This window comes from Sinocyclocheilus grahami, unplaced genomic scaffold (assembly GCF_001515645.1).
Source record: "Sinocyclocheilus grahami isolate Dianchi unplaced genomic scaffold, SAMN03320097.WGS_v1.1 scaffold1.1, whole genome shotgun sequence".
Lineage (NCBI taxonomy): Eukaryota > Metazoa > Chordata > Actinopteri > Cypriniformes > Cyprinidae > Sinocyclocheilus > Sinocyclocheilus grahami.
Genome location: NW_015505180.1, coordinates 1,181,612 through 1,198,462, shown reverse-complemented (window position 1 = coordinate 1,198,462; position 16,851 = coordinate 1,181,612). Strand labels below are relative to the sequence as shown.

Genomic DNA, 16,851 nt, shown 5'->3' with positions numbered 1-16,851 from the left:
TGGGGTAACCACAAGTATAATTCATCAAATCAGTTATGGACATGTTAAGTTTAGTTTAGCCACTAAGAAACTTGTGCTCTTGTGCTATTTTTCCTTAACATGAATGTCAGTTGATTTATGCATGATTTATCTGATGCAATGAGATATTTTTTGACTCACTGTATGCTAATTATTTATAAGAAGACTAAGTATCATTTGCAAAGATGACAAGTCATCTGAAATGTGCCCAGACTAGTCAATCTGCTTTGGTTTCATTCAAATGCACAAACAAATGAATGCACTGGGAAACATCCTTCATGTTTGAACTTAAAGTGAAAGCGCTTTCAAAGCAAACAGGACAAAAAGTGCATAAAGTAGAGTTTTATATTTTTTCCCAGCAGTTTAATACATTGGATTACAGATCTACACAAAGCACAGTGTCATAATATTGTGCTTAGTATCCATAGAGACTGAGATGAAGAATGTTGTGGCAGGGAATCCAGGCCAAGCCACAATTCATATAGCTTTAACGTTCCTATGGCTGATGCTTTATTTAGCTCTTTGTGTTTTTTACCAGGCTTTTACCACACTTTGCACCCCAAAAAGAAACTATTAATTGTTTTTGTTTACGTTGTCATGATGTCCACTGGTATGGAAACAGATTTCACACAGAAATTGCTAGGAAATGTCACAAATAATTAGAAACAAACTGCAAGCAACACATTAAATTAATGTGAAATGTGAAATTTTGAAGTAGAAAGACTGAATTTGTATTTTCTTGCAATCCAGTGCTGTAGTAATCTTTGTTTGAAAAATATGTTTACAGTGTATTGGGGAAAAGGCATCTGGAGCCCTTTGGAACATTAAAAGATATAGTTAAGTGATACAGTATAGCTTTTAATGTTCCAAGTGTTTTTTTTTTTTAATTGACCTATACCTTTAGTCTCGTTTGCTATATCTATGATGATTTCTGTACTATGCAGTTAATTTAAATAGCCCTGTGGTGTGAGAAATGTATTTTTAAAACTACGAATATATATATTAAAGTTAAAATGTTGCTTTTTGCGAGTATAGCATGTCACACTGCTATTTAACACAGTCCACTACCGCTAAAATAAATTTGACATATATTTGCCCATTTGCAAATTACATTACCTAATCTTTACTATTATGATAACAATTTACAATAATGTTCCATTTCCATTTGTTAACATTAGGTAACTACATTTGTTAACCTGAACTAACAATGAAAAATAATTGTAACGCATATATTAATCTTAGTTAGGCTAATATTAATTTCAACATTTACTTGTGCATTAAAAGTTAATATCTGTTAACATTATTTAATGGACCTGAGCTGACATGAACTAACAGTTGTATTTTTATTTACTAATGTTTAAAAAGATGAATAAATACTGTAACAAATGTATTGCTCGTTGTTAGATTATGTTAGTTAAATGTTAACTGATGGGACCTTATGGTAAAGTGTTACCACTATTATAAATATTGTTTTTCAATACTTTTGGTGATGTCAGTTTGCATACTGGTGGATTATGTTTATGAGAACAAAGATGAGGGAGGAGTCTTATTATTGTTTAGGTAATTTGGGGTATTTGCAAAGGGATTGTTTTCCACCAGACCTATGCCACAGTCTCCATAACCTCCCTATATCAAATCCACCTAGTAACAACTTGTAGCAATTTTGCTATTGGCTGCCTGTTATTTTGGAGGCTGTGCTGGTGTCTGTGGTGACAGTGCATTTAAGGTTACTGGTCGTTTTCTTTCGATATTAAACGCATTGGACCTGAGAGCCGAAGCATACTCTTCTTAAAACTCTGGACTAAATCATCAAAAATGAGAGCACTCATCACTTTTGCCCTGTTCTGTGTGCTGTACGTCACTGTACAAGGGAAAACATGTAAGTAATTCATAATGAATATGTAAATACTGTATGGTTTGTTTACTGTGTTGTGTTACTCTGTTGATTATTTCTGGTATGCATGAGAAGTTTCCCTCAGGAATTATCTAAGTACATAGATTTAAGTGCTAGCCTGTGTCTGTATCTATAGTAAAGTGATTTAATCAATATTTTTAAGGGTTGTTTCCTAGCATAAATTTGAAATTGTTTAAAAACAGTGCGTCATGTCACTTAAAGTAGTTTAATTTGTATTTAGAACCAAAGTTAGGTCTTATTGTAATTGAAAAGCCACAGTTTAAACATATTAATAGTCTTTATTTCATGGGCTTACAACTACAGTGACTAACATTGAGAAACATAATAAATCATCATTTGTATGTTACCTGCTGCTAAACACATTGTTTTTCTTTTTTATTAATTGCATAATCTGTTTTTCTGCGTGTGAGTGAGGAATTCTGATGCTATTTGTCTTTTGTTGGGGAAAATTCATGAATCGGAAAGCATTTCCCTCCCAGTTTCCTTTGTCTAGAGTCAAAAAGGATGAAATGCATTTTTATTTTTGTTATGTTTATCATATTTGAAATGTGTGTTACGATAATATTGATTTCCATGTTATCTTTGTAAACCAATATTTTCAATTCTATACTTTCAGCCAGTCCCAAGGTCCAGGTGTACAGCCATTTTCCTGGAGAGTATGGAAAGGAGAACACCCTAATCTGCCATGTCAGTGGCTTCCACCCTCCTGATATCACCATTGAACTGCTGAAGGATGGCGAGATTCTCCCAAATACCCAGCAGACTGACCTGGCCTTCGAAAAGGGCTGGCAGTTTCACCTTACCAAGAGCGTCACTTTCAAACCAGAGAGAGGACAGAACTACGCCTGCAGTGTTCGACACATGGCCAATAAAAATGTCTACTCTTGGGGTGAGTGCAATGTGTGTGTTTCTAGAAGATACCTTGTGGTTTGACACGGCATGTTTATTGAAGATCTCATGACTTTCCGCAGAGCCCAACATGTAAAGCTAAAACAGTCAAAGGCGGAGAAAGGATGGTAAGTGTTACCTTGTTTATTATTAATGGAAAAATATAGCCAAATACAAAAAAAAATGTTCTACCATTAAAATGTGGCATTTCAGAATGGTAAAGATGAATAAATGTGTTTTTTTCTTTCTTTCTTTTTCCTTAGGATAATTTCACATGTTTTGGAAATTTTCTATCATCTACAGAAACAAAAAAAATCCTGCTGTTCAATATTACAAACCTGATGTTGCTCAAGAAGCACTATTCATACAGCAATTCCGCAATTCATCGATTTGGGCTTTTTCTTGAGTTACCATCTTTTTCTTCATGAGTGTAAGGATAATTTAACCAAAATAGCTGCTACATGTTTTTGAATAAGTTTTGATCAGTTTCCGGGGTTCTTACACTGTTTCATTCCTCTCTGTGTAACTTCTGTGTAGTTTTCAGTAGTGGGCAATATCTCTGCCTATTTTGGGGCTTTATTTTGTAATTAAATACAAATTTCACAATCAATTCTCTCTTTAAAACAAATAAGACTATTGCAAACTGGGTATTTAATTAATATGGATCATTCAAATTTGACACCTTTCAGAGAAATGTCATTCTAAGTGTCGAAAATAAAGTTTAGAAAACCTAATGGAACAGTTGTGTTTATTTGCTTCAAATAGTCTGTACTAATATGCCTGCATTTTGAAGTTAAATCAACGTTATAGTGAGTTTCAGTTATTTGCCTAACCTAAAACATAAATGTCTGCCTAGCAACTGAGCAACTAAGGTGGTGATTGGATAAAAAAAAAAACAGGCGACAAGTAAGAGTTTCGCTTTTCTATGAGGCCATTAAAAAGGTAAAGTCCTCGAATTTTGCGTTATGTGGCGTTTTTTCCTTTTAGTATATTTCTTTTATGGCCTGAAGTACCAGAAAATATAAGCAGTTTGTTTCGCGCGCTGAGATAAAGTCACATGACTTCCCGAAAACGCTGTGACGGTGACACGCCTCTGATCATGCGCACAAGAGCACAATCTCTGGCACAACTGACATCAAGCGGTCATATTAATAACACAGATCATGCAACCATGAAGCTGAAATACCGTGAATCATACTGCTGAAAATCACCAGCTTTTGTCATTTTAGAGACATTTTGTAAATACATATATGTGTTTAATATCTGAGTGAATTAACTTTTATTGATGCACAGCTGTAGATTGTGTGAATGCACAGTATTAAAAATTAAAATGTATTTGTTTAGAGAATAGGGCGATCATCTACAGTTTGTCAAGTTAAAATATTAATTACATTTCTGTGTCATTGTCTTACTAAAAAGGTATATTAAGACTGATATTGACATTTTTAACAATTTCTGTTTAATTTATATTTTTATTTCCACTGGCTCTTTTAGATAAGCTACTAGCCTAATTATTTTTCACATTTTTTTTGCATTGAAGTCTTCTCTATTGCACATTGTAGAGCTGTAAATGAACTTGATCTCTGATTACAGTGAGAAGGATCGCCAGACCCTTAAAACATCTTTTACAGTTTACAGAGAATTGTCAATCACATATCAACTGTATCAATGTCGATACAACTGTATCATTGTATCAAAAGTCTCTTCACATATCAATTGCTTTTTTAGATTTTATGTTTACTTGTATGTATACTTAATTTTATTATTGCCTTTTATTTTACTATCCATTGTTATATACTAAATTAATAATACAAATGTATAATAAAATAGTTATTAAATAGGTTATTACATTAGTAATAAAATAGTAAATGATACAAGGATGTAATAATTATTTATTAATAAATTATTATTATTATTATTATTAAGTATATAATGTATTAATTTGCTAAATTAATAGCTGGATTGTGTGTGTGTGTGTGCCTACTTAACCATATTTTGGGGACAATTTTGTACCCAAAAGTGAGCAAAACCTGACAAAATCGCCAAAAAAACTCCATTTGGGGACGTCCTCATTTGTAAAACTCGTATAAAAATAAAGTAAACAAAGTTTTTTGAAATTGTAAGAATGCAGAACGTTTACTGTGAGGGGTAGGGGTGGGTTTAGGTTAAAAAGTGTATAACTATCTGTATATAAAAACAAGTCTATGTAATGTTCCCATTTAGATAGCTAAGTAAACGTGTGTGTGTGTTGTTTTGTTTTGTTGTATGGGCTGCAACCTTTCTCACACGAGCAAATACTCTGTTGAGGGTATTAGCCAAATAGTTAAGAGGAAGTAGGTGGGGTTTGGTCATTTCCGTGTTGTAGCAAGAGTTATCAACACAAGAGAGCACTGTAGAGTCATCAGTTCGAGAGGAATGAACCATATAAATCTAGTCCAACTTCACACACCTGTGTCGTCAAGACTAGCGAAACATGTCAGGTAAAATAGACACGCCGACGTTGCTCTTCGACGTCCCGCCGGTGCTGATGGAGTCTTTCTGTAGACTGATTGACAGCGGGGTCGACGGTCTAGGATGGAGAGCTTTAGGTAAAAAAACAAAACGCACTTTACCGTCATAACTGTACGACCGTTACCTGTGTAATGTCCCCATTTAGATAGCTAAGTAAACGTGTGTGTGTGTTGTTGTTTTGTTGTATGGGCTGCAACCTTTCTCACACGAGCAAATACTCTGTTGAGGGTATTAGCCAAATAGTTAAGAGGAAGTATGTGGGGTTTGGTCATTTCCGTGTTGTAGCAAGAGTTATCAACACAAGAGAGCACTGTAGAGTCATCAGTTCGAGAGGAATGAACCATATAAATCTAGTCCAACTTCACACACCTGTGTCGTCAAGACTAGCGAAACATGTCAGGTAAAATAGACACGCCGACGTTGCTCTTCGACGTCCCGCCGGTGCTGATGGAGTCTTTCTGTAGACTGATTGACAGCGGGGTCGACGGTCTAGGATGGAGAGCTTTAGGTAAAAAAACAAAACGCACTTTACCGTCATAACTGTACGACCGTTACCTGTTAAGTAAGTACCTCAACTGTGACTGTCTTATCAATTTGTCTATATTTATTCTCTTTGGGAATGTGTCAAACTTAAATAGCCGCCGGAAAATGCTGTTCAAGCGTCTTTTTTTTACATTGTAGTAATTAGCTGGTCCTGCCAGTACAATATGGTCATTAGTTGGTCCAGACTAGTAATTATCTGATCCAAGATGGTCTACCACCAACAAACCAGCTTCTAGTTTGTTAAGTACACCAAAGGTTGGTTTTCAGAACAAACTAATGATCAGCTTGGACCAGCTAGAAATCCAGGCAGCTTAAGATGGATTTTTTATTATTATTATTATTTATTTTTTTCTCTGTATTGGATCTTATGAGAAACATCGGATATTCATCCCCGTCTGATTCATTACAGCTACTCACATCCTTCCCAGTCAGCTGGAAGTGAGATGTACTGAAATGTATGTGGCTGCTGGGAAAAGTCCGACACAAGAGCTCATGTGGTTGTGGGCCCAGCAGAATAAAACAGTAGGGGATCTTTTGAAGGTTCTGGATGAGATGGGTCACACTCGAGCCAGGAGTCTTTTCCAATCGCAAGGTAACATCTTCATCTTAATCATAAGACTACTACAGTTATTGTAGTCTATAGTGGACAATCATTTGCTTAAGAAAAATAATTTGAAATGGCAAAAAAAATGTATAGTATAATTTATAGTTTTATTAGCGATAGTGTTAAGTAACTAATATATTGGCGGAATGTCTTGTAGGGATTGTTTAGATTTTACTGCCTACACAGCTTCCTCTTTTAAGTCATAGAAGCTTTCTATAGTATATAGCATTATTATAGTTGGAATATATATTTTATTTTAAAGAGGAACCTCTTAAACATAAATATGAAGTGAACTGTAAACTGAAGCAAAACAAAACATGCGATTTAAATAACCACAGCGGTGCATGTAAACCACACTGCAATTTTAACAATCATATCACCCACAAAACCGCAATCCATCAAAAGACAACATATTGTAACGGGGCTGACAAGACGTGTGGACAACAGATGTCCGGATCCATGTGCAAGCTTTTATTAAAGCAGAAGAGGCCAGAAACACAGGCAGGGTCGAACAATGGCAAACAGGTATATGGCGGGCAAGACAAGAATAATCCTAGGGCTAGCGTAGGTCAACGATCGGCGAACAGAATCAAAAGGGCAAGACTAGAGGGGATAAATCCAGGAAAACAGTCAAAGATCAGAAACCGGGAAAACAGACAAGGCAAGGCTGGGCTGGACTGGGCTGGGCTGGGCTGGGAAACTAACGAGGGCTCTGTAAAGTAGCTATCACTGCTTGCGATAAGCGCATACAATACTCGGCAGAGAATGGTTGTTTGAGTGAGTGTTAAATAGTGAGTGAGTAATATGAAACAGCTGTGTGCAATCAGTGCTGTGTGCAATCAGTGCAATGAATGATGGGATATGTAGTCCGGGATGATATGCAACAGTTTGTGTAGTGCGAGAGTCAATGTAATGGAAAGGGTGACCTCTGATGGTAAGCAGACGGAAGTTCATGGACCGGATTCATGACACGTATAATGAAACTGCTAGTGATGTTGCTTTGAAAGCACTGTATAACAAACCGTAACCAAACATATTTGATTTTTTTCTAGACTCATGCAAACTGAAGTCATCCTCACCCCCTCTCTTTGCCACGGTAATGTCTTTTTTGCTGCTGTTATCAACCTGCAGATTTTTAAAGCAGATGCTGGTCAGATGCTTGACTTTATTCTGGTTTAGGTGTGTTAGAAAGCAAGAAGAATGTGCACCCACAAACTGAGCAGTTTTGTTTTTGCTTATTTAGTCACATTGTGTTTATATATTATGTTTTCACATTTCAACTCTATCTGTATTTTTCATTTTCCAATCAGTATCTGCCAAACACTGAGAAGTCCTGTCAAATTTCAGCTCTTTATCCAGAGTCTGTGTCTGTTAAAGGTAATTCGTACAAGCGCATTTAAAATCGACCTTTCTTTGTCTTTGTGTCAGTTGGCATTATTGTACATGTAGCTGTAATTCAGTACTAACCATGTCTTTCTTTGTAGATATTAGGTAGAAAGTTTCATTTCTGTTTTGAGTGGTTTCATAAGGATTTGAGATTAAACCTTTTTTGTCCATTTCAGGTGAAAAACAGAAGTATTTCATCACATATTCTGACGTCAGAGAGGGAACGAGACATTTCCACCAGGACTTAAAAATAGGATCGAGCGTGTGCGCCGAGGTCTACTGCGGAAAATGGGGAAACAGGTCTTTTGTGGTGAAAGTTTTCAAACAGGTCATAATCTATTAATATCTCAAACTATTCCTCAAATCATCTTTTACAACTTGTGTACAGAGCAAGTATTGGCCTAGTGTTAATTTTCACACACCAGTTGGTTTTTTGTTGTTGTTGTTTTTTAGTATTTGTATTTGTATCTGATTACATTTAGTCCACAAGAAAAAAAATAGCTAAAATTATTGTGGATTATTTTAATAATAGGAGCTATTTTTTTCCTGTGGTCTAAATGTAAACATCTTTTATGTAAAATATCTTACTCAGGACAGTACTAAATAAAAAATAACAGGCATTTTGTATGATCTCTCTTATTTTGTTAAAATTATTCACATTTTCACAGATTCTGCAACTTTTGCATGCCACTGTATTATTATTATTATTACATTAATCTGCCATTCTATTATCGTGTGTTCTTTTCTGGCAATTGTTCTATTTTAAATTAATAATAAAATAATTTAATAAAAAATACAAGACAATAATAATAATGTACTAATCATTTACTAAATTGCTGGAAATTATTTTCACTATTTTTAAATTTAAATAATACAATTTTATTTGAATTATTTTAACAGATCTTTTGCTGTGAAAGTTTTTCAACAGGTCCGAACTAATTAATATCTGATTTCACATACACATATCATGATGTTTTGAAAAACACTGATCACATTTTTTATCTTAACAGGAAAACAAAGCTAATTGGAAGGCGTTGTGGGGAAAATTCACCAAAGAAATTGAAGTTCTACAACTGTAGGTTCAGTCTGTGCATGCTTTATCATAATCCAGTGACTTTTCGAATGGTGTTTGTCATTTTGTAATGGCTCTCATTTTTGTCTGCTTAGCTACCAGCATCCTAATATCTTGGAGTTATGGGGCAGCTTTTCAGAGGCAGATCGCTTCTGTTTAGTTTATCCGTACCTTCATAACGGATCATTGTTCCACAGGCTTCATGAGGTAAATCATCTGACAGCAGACTGTAACTTGTTTCATCATAGCAATCTAAAGTTGAAGTTTTCATAGTGCTTACTCTTGCTTTTGTTACAGGAAGTTCAGAGTTCTCTATCATGGCAGGAAAGGCTGAACATCATCAAAGGCACCGCAAAGGCAATCCACCATCTACACACTGCACAACCATGCGTAGTTATTTGTGGAAACATTACGAGGTGCCAGTGTGAAGCCAAATCTACAGATTATAGGTGCCCAGTGAAGATGGTGCATTGAAATGAGCTTGTTTTGTGTTGTGTTCACAGTTCAAACATACTCTTGGATGAGCACCTGCAGCCCAAGTTATCAGATTTTGGATTAGCTCATCTCAGACCGCACTCTGTCGATCAGAGCTGCACTATCGTCATTGATACAGCCTCCCATAGCAACCTTGGCTATCTCTCAGAGGAGTACATCCGCGATGGCAAGCTATCAATCAAACTTGACGTTTATAGCCTTGGGATGGTGAGTGCAGCATCCTGTTTAAAAAAATTATATTCCAGAGCCAGGTACAATTTAAGCTTTATGTCAGCATTTTAATGCCAATGATTCAATTCATTGATTCAGTTAAGTTCAAGCTGCAGATTACTGGCCATTAAAATTTATTTCTCATTTATTACTGGCCTGTCATGAATGGCCCAACATAATTCAAGTTCAATTTTTTTATTAAATTTCTTTACATTTTCCTTTTATGCTTGAAGGTTATATTAGAGACCTGTACAGGACAAAAGGTGAAACAGGAGTCAGCAAAAAATCTGTTTTTGGTAAGAATCATCTTAAGGGAAAAAAAAAAGTTTACTTTAGTAATTAGTTTGTAATTTTTGCTTTTGAAAGCCATACATGCTGTTCTTTCTATCCATCAAATAATGCTAAAAAGAATCTGCCACAGTTCCCACAGAAATATTTTGTGGCAGTACTGTTTTCAAAATGTATATCAAAGTAAAGATTTTACTCAAGCACCAAATCAGTATTAGAATGATTTCTGAAGGATGGTGTGACACTGAAGAATACAGGAGTAATGATGCTGAAAATTCAGCTTTGTTGTCACAGGAATAAATGACATTTTAAATGTATTAAAATAGAAATTGTTTTTAAAACTACTTGTTTTAAATTGTAATATAATTTAATTATCAATATTATCATTATTATTATTATTTATTTTCATTTGTATTTTGTAATTTTATTAATATTTGTGAAATTTTGAGTTCTGTGAATCTGTTAATATGATTCATATTTTAGATTACTATAATTGACTGACTAATGCCATTGCATTTTTTTTTAGAGAGACGTACTGCATTCAGAGTTTGAGGAAAAAAGCTCTGTGGATGCCTGTCTGCGGTTTTTAGATCCCAAAGTTGAGCACTGGCCTACTGCGGTGGCACTTTGTCTGCTTCGAATCGGACTAGAGTGCACAGGCAGCAAAATGCGAGTCAGGCCGAGCATGGAAATGGTTAGTAAATATTCTCATTTATGTAAACATAAATAGACATATCAACTGATAAAAACTTTATTTTATTCCTCTTCAGGTGCTTCAGAGACTAAACCAACTTCTTCCCATGCCTGCACTGCCCGAGGACCAGCCACACACTCTAGATGATACGATCCCTCTTCAGCGGCCATATAATGGCCTTAGTCAGCGTCTAAGCTTTCCCATTGAATTTGATGAAATGTACAGCCCACTGGAGGAACCGCTACCTCCCAGAGTTCCCAATCTGGCAGAGCCCTGCGAGTGCAGCCAGTCTGAGGTCACTTTCTTGAGTGTTGGAGATCCCAACTTGTCGCATTCCCTCAGGGAATGTCTTCAGGAAAATGACAGAGTGGTTTCAGCATCACAAAGTCTGCAGTCAGACTCTGCAGCTTGCCTGGACTTATATGGGAGCTGGCCTGTGGAGTGCAGCTGTAGCACTGGAACCGAAGTGCTGGGATGTGAGGACTGCTGTGCGAATGGCTTCAGTCAGTCTGTTTTATATGTAACTCTAGGCAAGTAGATTCAAGGCAGCATTCACAGCGAAATCTGTCTCGGAAGTGTCAAACGTCATTGTCAGCACAAACTAATTTATGTCCTAGCAGGTTCAGAATTAATATCCAGTATTTTTCTTTTTCAGACGTTGATGACCAGCCCTCTCAGAATAGCATCACGAATCCAGCAAAAGAACCGGGAAAACAGACAAGGCAAGGCTGGGCTGGACTGGGCTGGGCTGGGCTGGGAAACTAACGAGGGCTCTGTAAAGTAGCTATCACTGCTTGCGATAAGCGCATACAATACTCGGCAGAGAATGGTTGTTTGAGTGAGTGTTAAATAGTGAGTGAGTAATATGAAACAGCTGTGTGCAATCAGTGCTGTGTGCAATCAGTGCAATGAATGATGGGATATGTAGTCCGGGATGATATGCAACAGTTTGTGTAGTGCGAGAGTCAATGTAATGGAAAGGGTGACCTCTGATGGTAAGCAGACGGAAGTTCATGGACCGGATTCATGACACGTATAATGAAACTGCTAGTGATGTTGCTTTGAAAGCACTGTATAACAAACCGTAACCAAACATATTTGATTTTTTTCTAGACTCATGCAAACTGAAGTCATCCTCACCCCCTCTCTTTGCCACGGTAATGTCTTTTTTGCTGCTGTTATCAACCTGCAGATTTTTAAAGCAGATGCTGGTCAGATGCTTGACTTTATTCTGGTTTAGGTGTGTTAGAAAGCAAGAAGAATGTGCACCCACAAACTGAGCAGTTTTGTTTTTGCTTATTTAGTCACATTGTGTTTATATATTATGTTTTCACATTTCAACTCTATCTGTATTTTTCATTTTCCAATCAGTATCTGCCAAACACTGAGAAGTCCTGTCAAATTTCAGCTCTTTATCCAGAGTCTGTGTCTGTTAAAGGTAATTCGTACAAGCGCATTTAAAATCGACCTTTCTTTGTCTTTGTGTCAGTTGGCATTATTGTACATGTAGCTGTAATTCAGTACTAACCATGTCTTTCTTTGTAGATATTAGGTAGAAAGTTTCATTTCTGTTTTGAGTGGTTTCATAAGGATTTGAGATTAAACCTTTTTTGTCCATTTCAGGTGAAAAACAGAAGTATTTCATCACATATTCTGACGTCAGAGAGGGAACGAGACATTTCCACCAGGACTTAAAAATAGGATCGAGCGTGTGCGCCGAGGTCTACTGCGGAAAATGGGGAAACAGGTCTTTTGTGGTGAAAGTTTTCAAACAGGTCATAATCTATTAATATCTCAAACTATTCCTCAAATCATCTTTTACAACTTGTGTACAGAGCAAGTATTGGCCTAGTGTTAATTTTCACACACCAGTTGGTTTTTTGTTGTTGTTGTTTTTTAGTATTTGTATTTGTATCTGATTACATTTAGTCCACAAGAAAAAAAATAGCTAAAATTATTGTGGATTATTTTAATAATAGGAGCTATTTTTTTCCTGTGGTCTAAATGTAAACATCTTTTATGTAAAATATCTTACTCAGGACAGTACTAAATAAAAAATAACAGGCATTTTGTATGATCTCTCTTATTTTGTTAAAATTATTCACATTTTCACAGATTCTGCAACTTTTGCATGCCACTGTATTATTATTATTATTACATTAATCTGCCATTCTATTATCGTGTGTTCTTTTCTGGCAATTGTTCTATTTTAAATTAATAATAAAATAATTTAATAAAAAATACAAGACAATAATAATAATGTACTAATCATTTACTAAATTGCTGGAAATTATTTTCACTATTTTTAAATTTAAATAATACAATTTTATTTGAATTATTTTAACAGATCTTTTGCTGTGAAAGTTTTTCAACAGGTCCGAACTAATTAATATCTGATTTCACATACACATATCATGATGTTTTGAAAAACACTGATCACATTTTTTATCTTAACAGGAAAACAAAGCTAATTGGAAGGCGTTGTGGGGAAAATTCACCAAAGAAATTGAAGTTCTACAACTGTAGGTTCAGTCTGTGCATGCTTTATCATAATCCAGTGACTTTTCGAATGGTGTTTGTCATTTTGTAATGGCTCTCATTTTTGTCTGCTTAGCTACCAGCATCCTAATATCTTGGAGTTATGGGGCAGCTTTTCAGAGGCAGATCGCTTCTGTTTAGTTTATCCGTACCTTCATAACGGATCATTGTTCCACAGGCTTCATGAGGTAAATCATCTGACAGCAGACTGTAACTTGTTTCATCATAGCAATCTAAAGTTGAAGTTTTCATAGTGCTTACTCTTGCTTTTGTTACAGGAAGTTCAGAGTTCTCTATCATGGCAGGAAAGGCTGAACATCATCAAAGGCACCGCAAAGGCAATCCACCATCTACACACTGCACAACCATGCGTAGTTATTTGTGGAAACATTACGAGGTGCCAGTGTGAAGCCAAATCTACAGATTATAGGTGCCCAGTGAAGATGGTGCATTGAAATGAGCTTGTTTTGTGTTGTGTTCACAGTTCAAACATACTCTTGGATGAGCACCTGCAGCCCAAGTTATCAGATTTTGGATTAGCTCATCTCAGACCGCACTCTGTCGATCAGAGCTGCACTATCGTCATTGATACAGCCTCCCATAGCAACCTTGGCTATCTCTCAGAGGAGTACATCCGCGATGGCAAGCTATCAATCAAACTTGACGTTTATAGCCTTGGGATGGTGAGTGCAGCATCCTGTTTAAAAAAATTATATTCCAGAGCCAGGTACAATTTAAGCTTTATGTCAGCATTTTAATGCCAATGATTCAATTCATTGATTCAGTTAAGTTCAAGCTGCAGATTACTGGCCATTAAAATTTATTTCTCATTTATTACTGGCCTGTCATGAATGGCCCAACATAATTCAAGTTCAATTTTTTTATTAAATTTCTTTACATTTTCCTTTTATGCTTGAAGGTTATATTAGAGACCTGTACAGGACAAAAGGTGAAACAGGAGTCAGCAAAAAATCTGTTTTTGGTAAGAATCATCTTAAGGGAAAAAAAAAAGTTTACTTTAGTAATTAGTTTGTAATTTTTGCTTTTGAAAGCCATACATGCTGTTCTTTCTATCCATCAAATAATGCTAAAAAGAATCTGCCACAGTTCCCACAGAAATATTTTGTGGCAGTACTGTTTTCAAAATGTATATCAAAGTAAAGATTTTACTCAAGCACCAAATCAGTATTAGAATGATTTCTGAAGGATGGTGTGACACTGAAGAATACAGGAGTAATGATGCTGAAAATTCAGCTTTGTTGTCACAGGAATAAATGACATTTTAAATGTATTAAAATAGAAATTGTTTTTAAAACTACTTGTTTTAAATTGTAATATAATTTAATTATCAATATTATCATTATTATTATTATTTATTTTCATTTGTATTTTGTAATTTTATTAATATTTGTGAAATTTTGAGTTCTGTGAATCTGTTAATATGATTCATATTTTAGATTACTATAATTGACTGACTAATGCCATTGCATTTTTTTTTAGAGAGACGTACTGCATTCAGAGTTTGAGGAAAAAAGCTCTGTGGATGCCTGTCTGCGGTTTTTAGATCCCAAAGTTGAGCACTGGCCTACTGCGGTGGCACTTTGTCTGCTTCGAATCGGACTAGAGTGCACAGGCAGCAAAATGCGAGTCAGGCCGAGCATGGAAATGGTTAGTAAATATTCTCATTTATGTAAACATAAATAGACATATCAACTGATAAAAACTTTATTTTATTCCTCTTCAGGTGCTTCAGAGACTAAACCAACTTCTTCCCATGCCTGCACTGCCCGAGGACCAGCCACACACTCTAGATGATACGATCCCTCTTCAGCGGCCATATAATGGCCTTAGTCAGCGTCTAAGCTTTCCCATTGAATTTGATGAAATGTACAGCCCACTGGAGGAACCGCTACCTCCCAGAGTTCCCAATCTGGCAGAGCCCTGCGAGTGCAGCCAGTCTGAGGTCACTTTCTTGAGTGTTGGAGATCCCAACTTGTCGCATTCCCTCAGGGAATGTCTTCAGGAAAATGACAGAGTGGTTTCAGCATCACAAAGTCTGCAGTCAGACTCTGCAGCTTGCCTGGACTTATATGGGAGCTGGCCTGTGGAGTGCAGCTGTAGCACTGGAACCGAAGTGCTGGGATGTGAGGACTGCTGTGCGAATGGCTTCAGTCAGTCTGTTTTATATGTAACTCTAGGCAAGTAGATTCAAGGCAGCATTCACAGCGAAATCTGTCTCGGAAGTGTCAAACGTCATTGTCAGCACAAACTAATTTATGTCCTAGCAGGTTCAGAATTAATATCCAGTATTTTTCTTTTTCAGACGTTGATGACCAGCCCTCTCAGAATAGCATCACGAATCCAGCAAAAGAGAAAATAAAGAATAAAATTAATCTGTACAACCAGGGGTTAATAAAAACTGAAGAACTTCTTTCGCTTAAATCAGAGTGAATCAGCAAGGTTGGACATCTCGATTAAAAAAAAAAAATCAGCAGTGGGTAGTGTTGATGCTCATTTTGTATAAATGTTTTTTTTTTCTTCTTTTAAACATATTTGAAGATATTTTAACAGTATTTTTTTTACATATTTCAAATGAAAGTAGTTTAGAAATATACATAACTTATTCCTAAACTGAGTTTTTTAAATAAAAAAAATTAAAAAGAAGATTAAAAGTGGATGTGGGTGATGTTACATAAAAATCGTTTCTAAAAGAATATTAAAAATAATATTTTTTTACGCAGACTTACTACTACTGTCACTTTAAGAGGGTGGTGGTCATTTATAGTAGTTCATTTTAACATTACATATTTATAATTCATTAAAAGAGTGATTTTAAAGTCTAAAGATGAGCAGACACCATGTTAAAACATTTCATGTCCTCGCTACCTTATAGTGTCTACAAATCTATCAAGATCTCTATGTTTTAGACAGTGTTGGGGAAAGTTACTTTTAAAAGTAATGCATTACAATATTGCGTTACACCATAAAAAAGTAACTAATTACAGTACTTAGTTACTTTTTATGGAAAGTAATGCGTTACGTTACTTTTGGATTACTTTTTAATTCTGGACGGGGTTTGCTTGTTTGATTTTAAAATAAAAAAGTTCTATTTTTGGCAAATATAAAAGCCTTTTCACACCAAAAGTGAAATGAATAAGCCTCAGGCTGAAGGGAAAGTACATTTACGTCCGTACAGTAGAATGCAGAAGAAGACATTTCAACACACTTCAGCAATAAAAAAAAGACACAAATGTTTGTCTAGAGTAATTTTTTCTTATTAGTACGGTTGAACTGGATCATCGAAGGTCAGAAGCAAAGGCATTGGTTAATAGAATGGGATTAAATACATAAAGGATATTTGTGTTGTTTAACATTTAATTATTGCAGGTTTGCGACATAATTCTGAATTGCATTATTTTTATTCATTTTGAGGAATAATTCATCTGTGTTTTTTTTTGTAAGAGTGAGATGAATTAATGCATATTCATATTTATTTTGAACTACAGTAACATCTTCTGATTTCTCTCAACATGGGGACAGGAGAGCTGTCAATCAATAAATTGAAAAAAAAAGTCACTTGCGTTACTTATTTGAAAAAGTAACTCAGATATTCTCTTGTAAATTAAAAAGTAATGCGTTACTTTACTAGTTACTAGTTTAAAAAGTAATCTGATTACGTAACTTGCGTT

General features: G+C 35.5%; 2 protein-coding genes across 2 annotated transcripts; both read left to right on the top strand.

Moving 5' to 3' along the window:
• Positions 1-1,737: 1,737 nt before the first annotated feature.
• Positions 1,738-3,555, top strand: LOC107560265 (beta-2-microglobulin). Its single transcript, XM_016244768.1, has 4 exons — positions 1,738-1,897; positions 2,550-2,822; positions 2,905-2,949; positions 3,085-3,555. The coding sequence occupies exons 1-3, from the start codon at positions 1,834-1,836 to the stop codon at positions 2,916-2,918; spliced, it is 351 nt and encodes a 116-aa protein (XP_016100254.1). The 5' UTR covers positions 1,738-1,833; the 3' UTR covers positions 2,919-2,949; positions 3,085-3,555.
• Positions 3,556-5,231: 1,676 nt separating this feature from the next.
• Positions 5,232-15,687, top strand: LOC107590877 (uncharacterized). The gene is made up of 24 exons (XM_016279852.1): positions 5,232-5,409; positions 6,285-6,467; positions 7,532-7,575; positions 7,790-7,856; positions 8,042-8,193; positions 8,876-8,940; positions 9,033-9,144; positions 9,235-9,353; positions 9,441-9,639; positions 9,876-9,938; positions 10,457-10,624; positions 10,701-11,154; positions 11,280-11,351; positions 11,738-11,781; positions 11,996-12,062; positions 12,248-12,399; positions 13,082-13,146; positions 13,239-13,350; positions 13,441-13,559; positions 13,647-13,845; positions 14,082-14,144; positions 14,663-14,830; positions 14,907-15,360; positions 15,486-15,687. The coding sequence occupies exons 1-24, from the start codon at positions 5,295-5,297 to the stop codon at positions 15,611-15,613; spliced, it is 3,384 nt and encodes a 1,127-aa protein (XP_016135338.1). The 5' UTR covers positions 5,232-5,294; the 3' UTR covers positions 15,614-15,687.
• The last annotated feature ends 1,164 nt before the right edge of the window (positions 15,688-16,851 follow it).

Coding starts and splice junctions, on each gene's coding strand:
- LOC107590877 (XM_016279852.1), top strand. CDS start 5,295: ATGTCAGGTAAAATAGACACGCCGACGTTGCTCTTCGACGTCCCGCCG. Junction 9,354..9,440: donor ATTTGTGGAAACATTACGAG/GTGCCAGTGTGA, acceptor TTGTGTTCACAG/TTCAAACATACTCTTGGATG. Junction 11,155..11,279: donor TGTTTTATATGTAACTCTAG/GCAAGTAGATTC, acceptor TTTCTTTTTCAG/ACGTTGATGACCAGCCCTCT.
- LOC107560265 (XM_016244768.1), top strand. CDS start 1,834: ATGAGAGCACTCATCACTTTTGCCCTGTTCTGTGTGCTGTACGTCACT. Junction 1,898..2,549: donor CACTGTACAAGGGAAAACAT/GTAAGTAATTCA, acceptor CTATACTTTCAG/CCAGTCCCAAGGTCCAGGTG.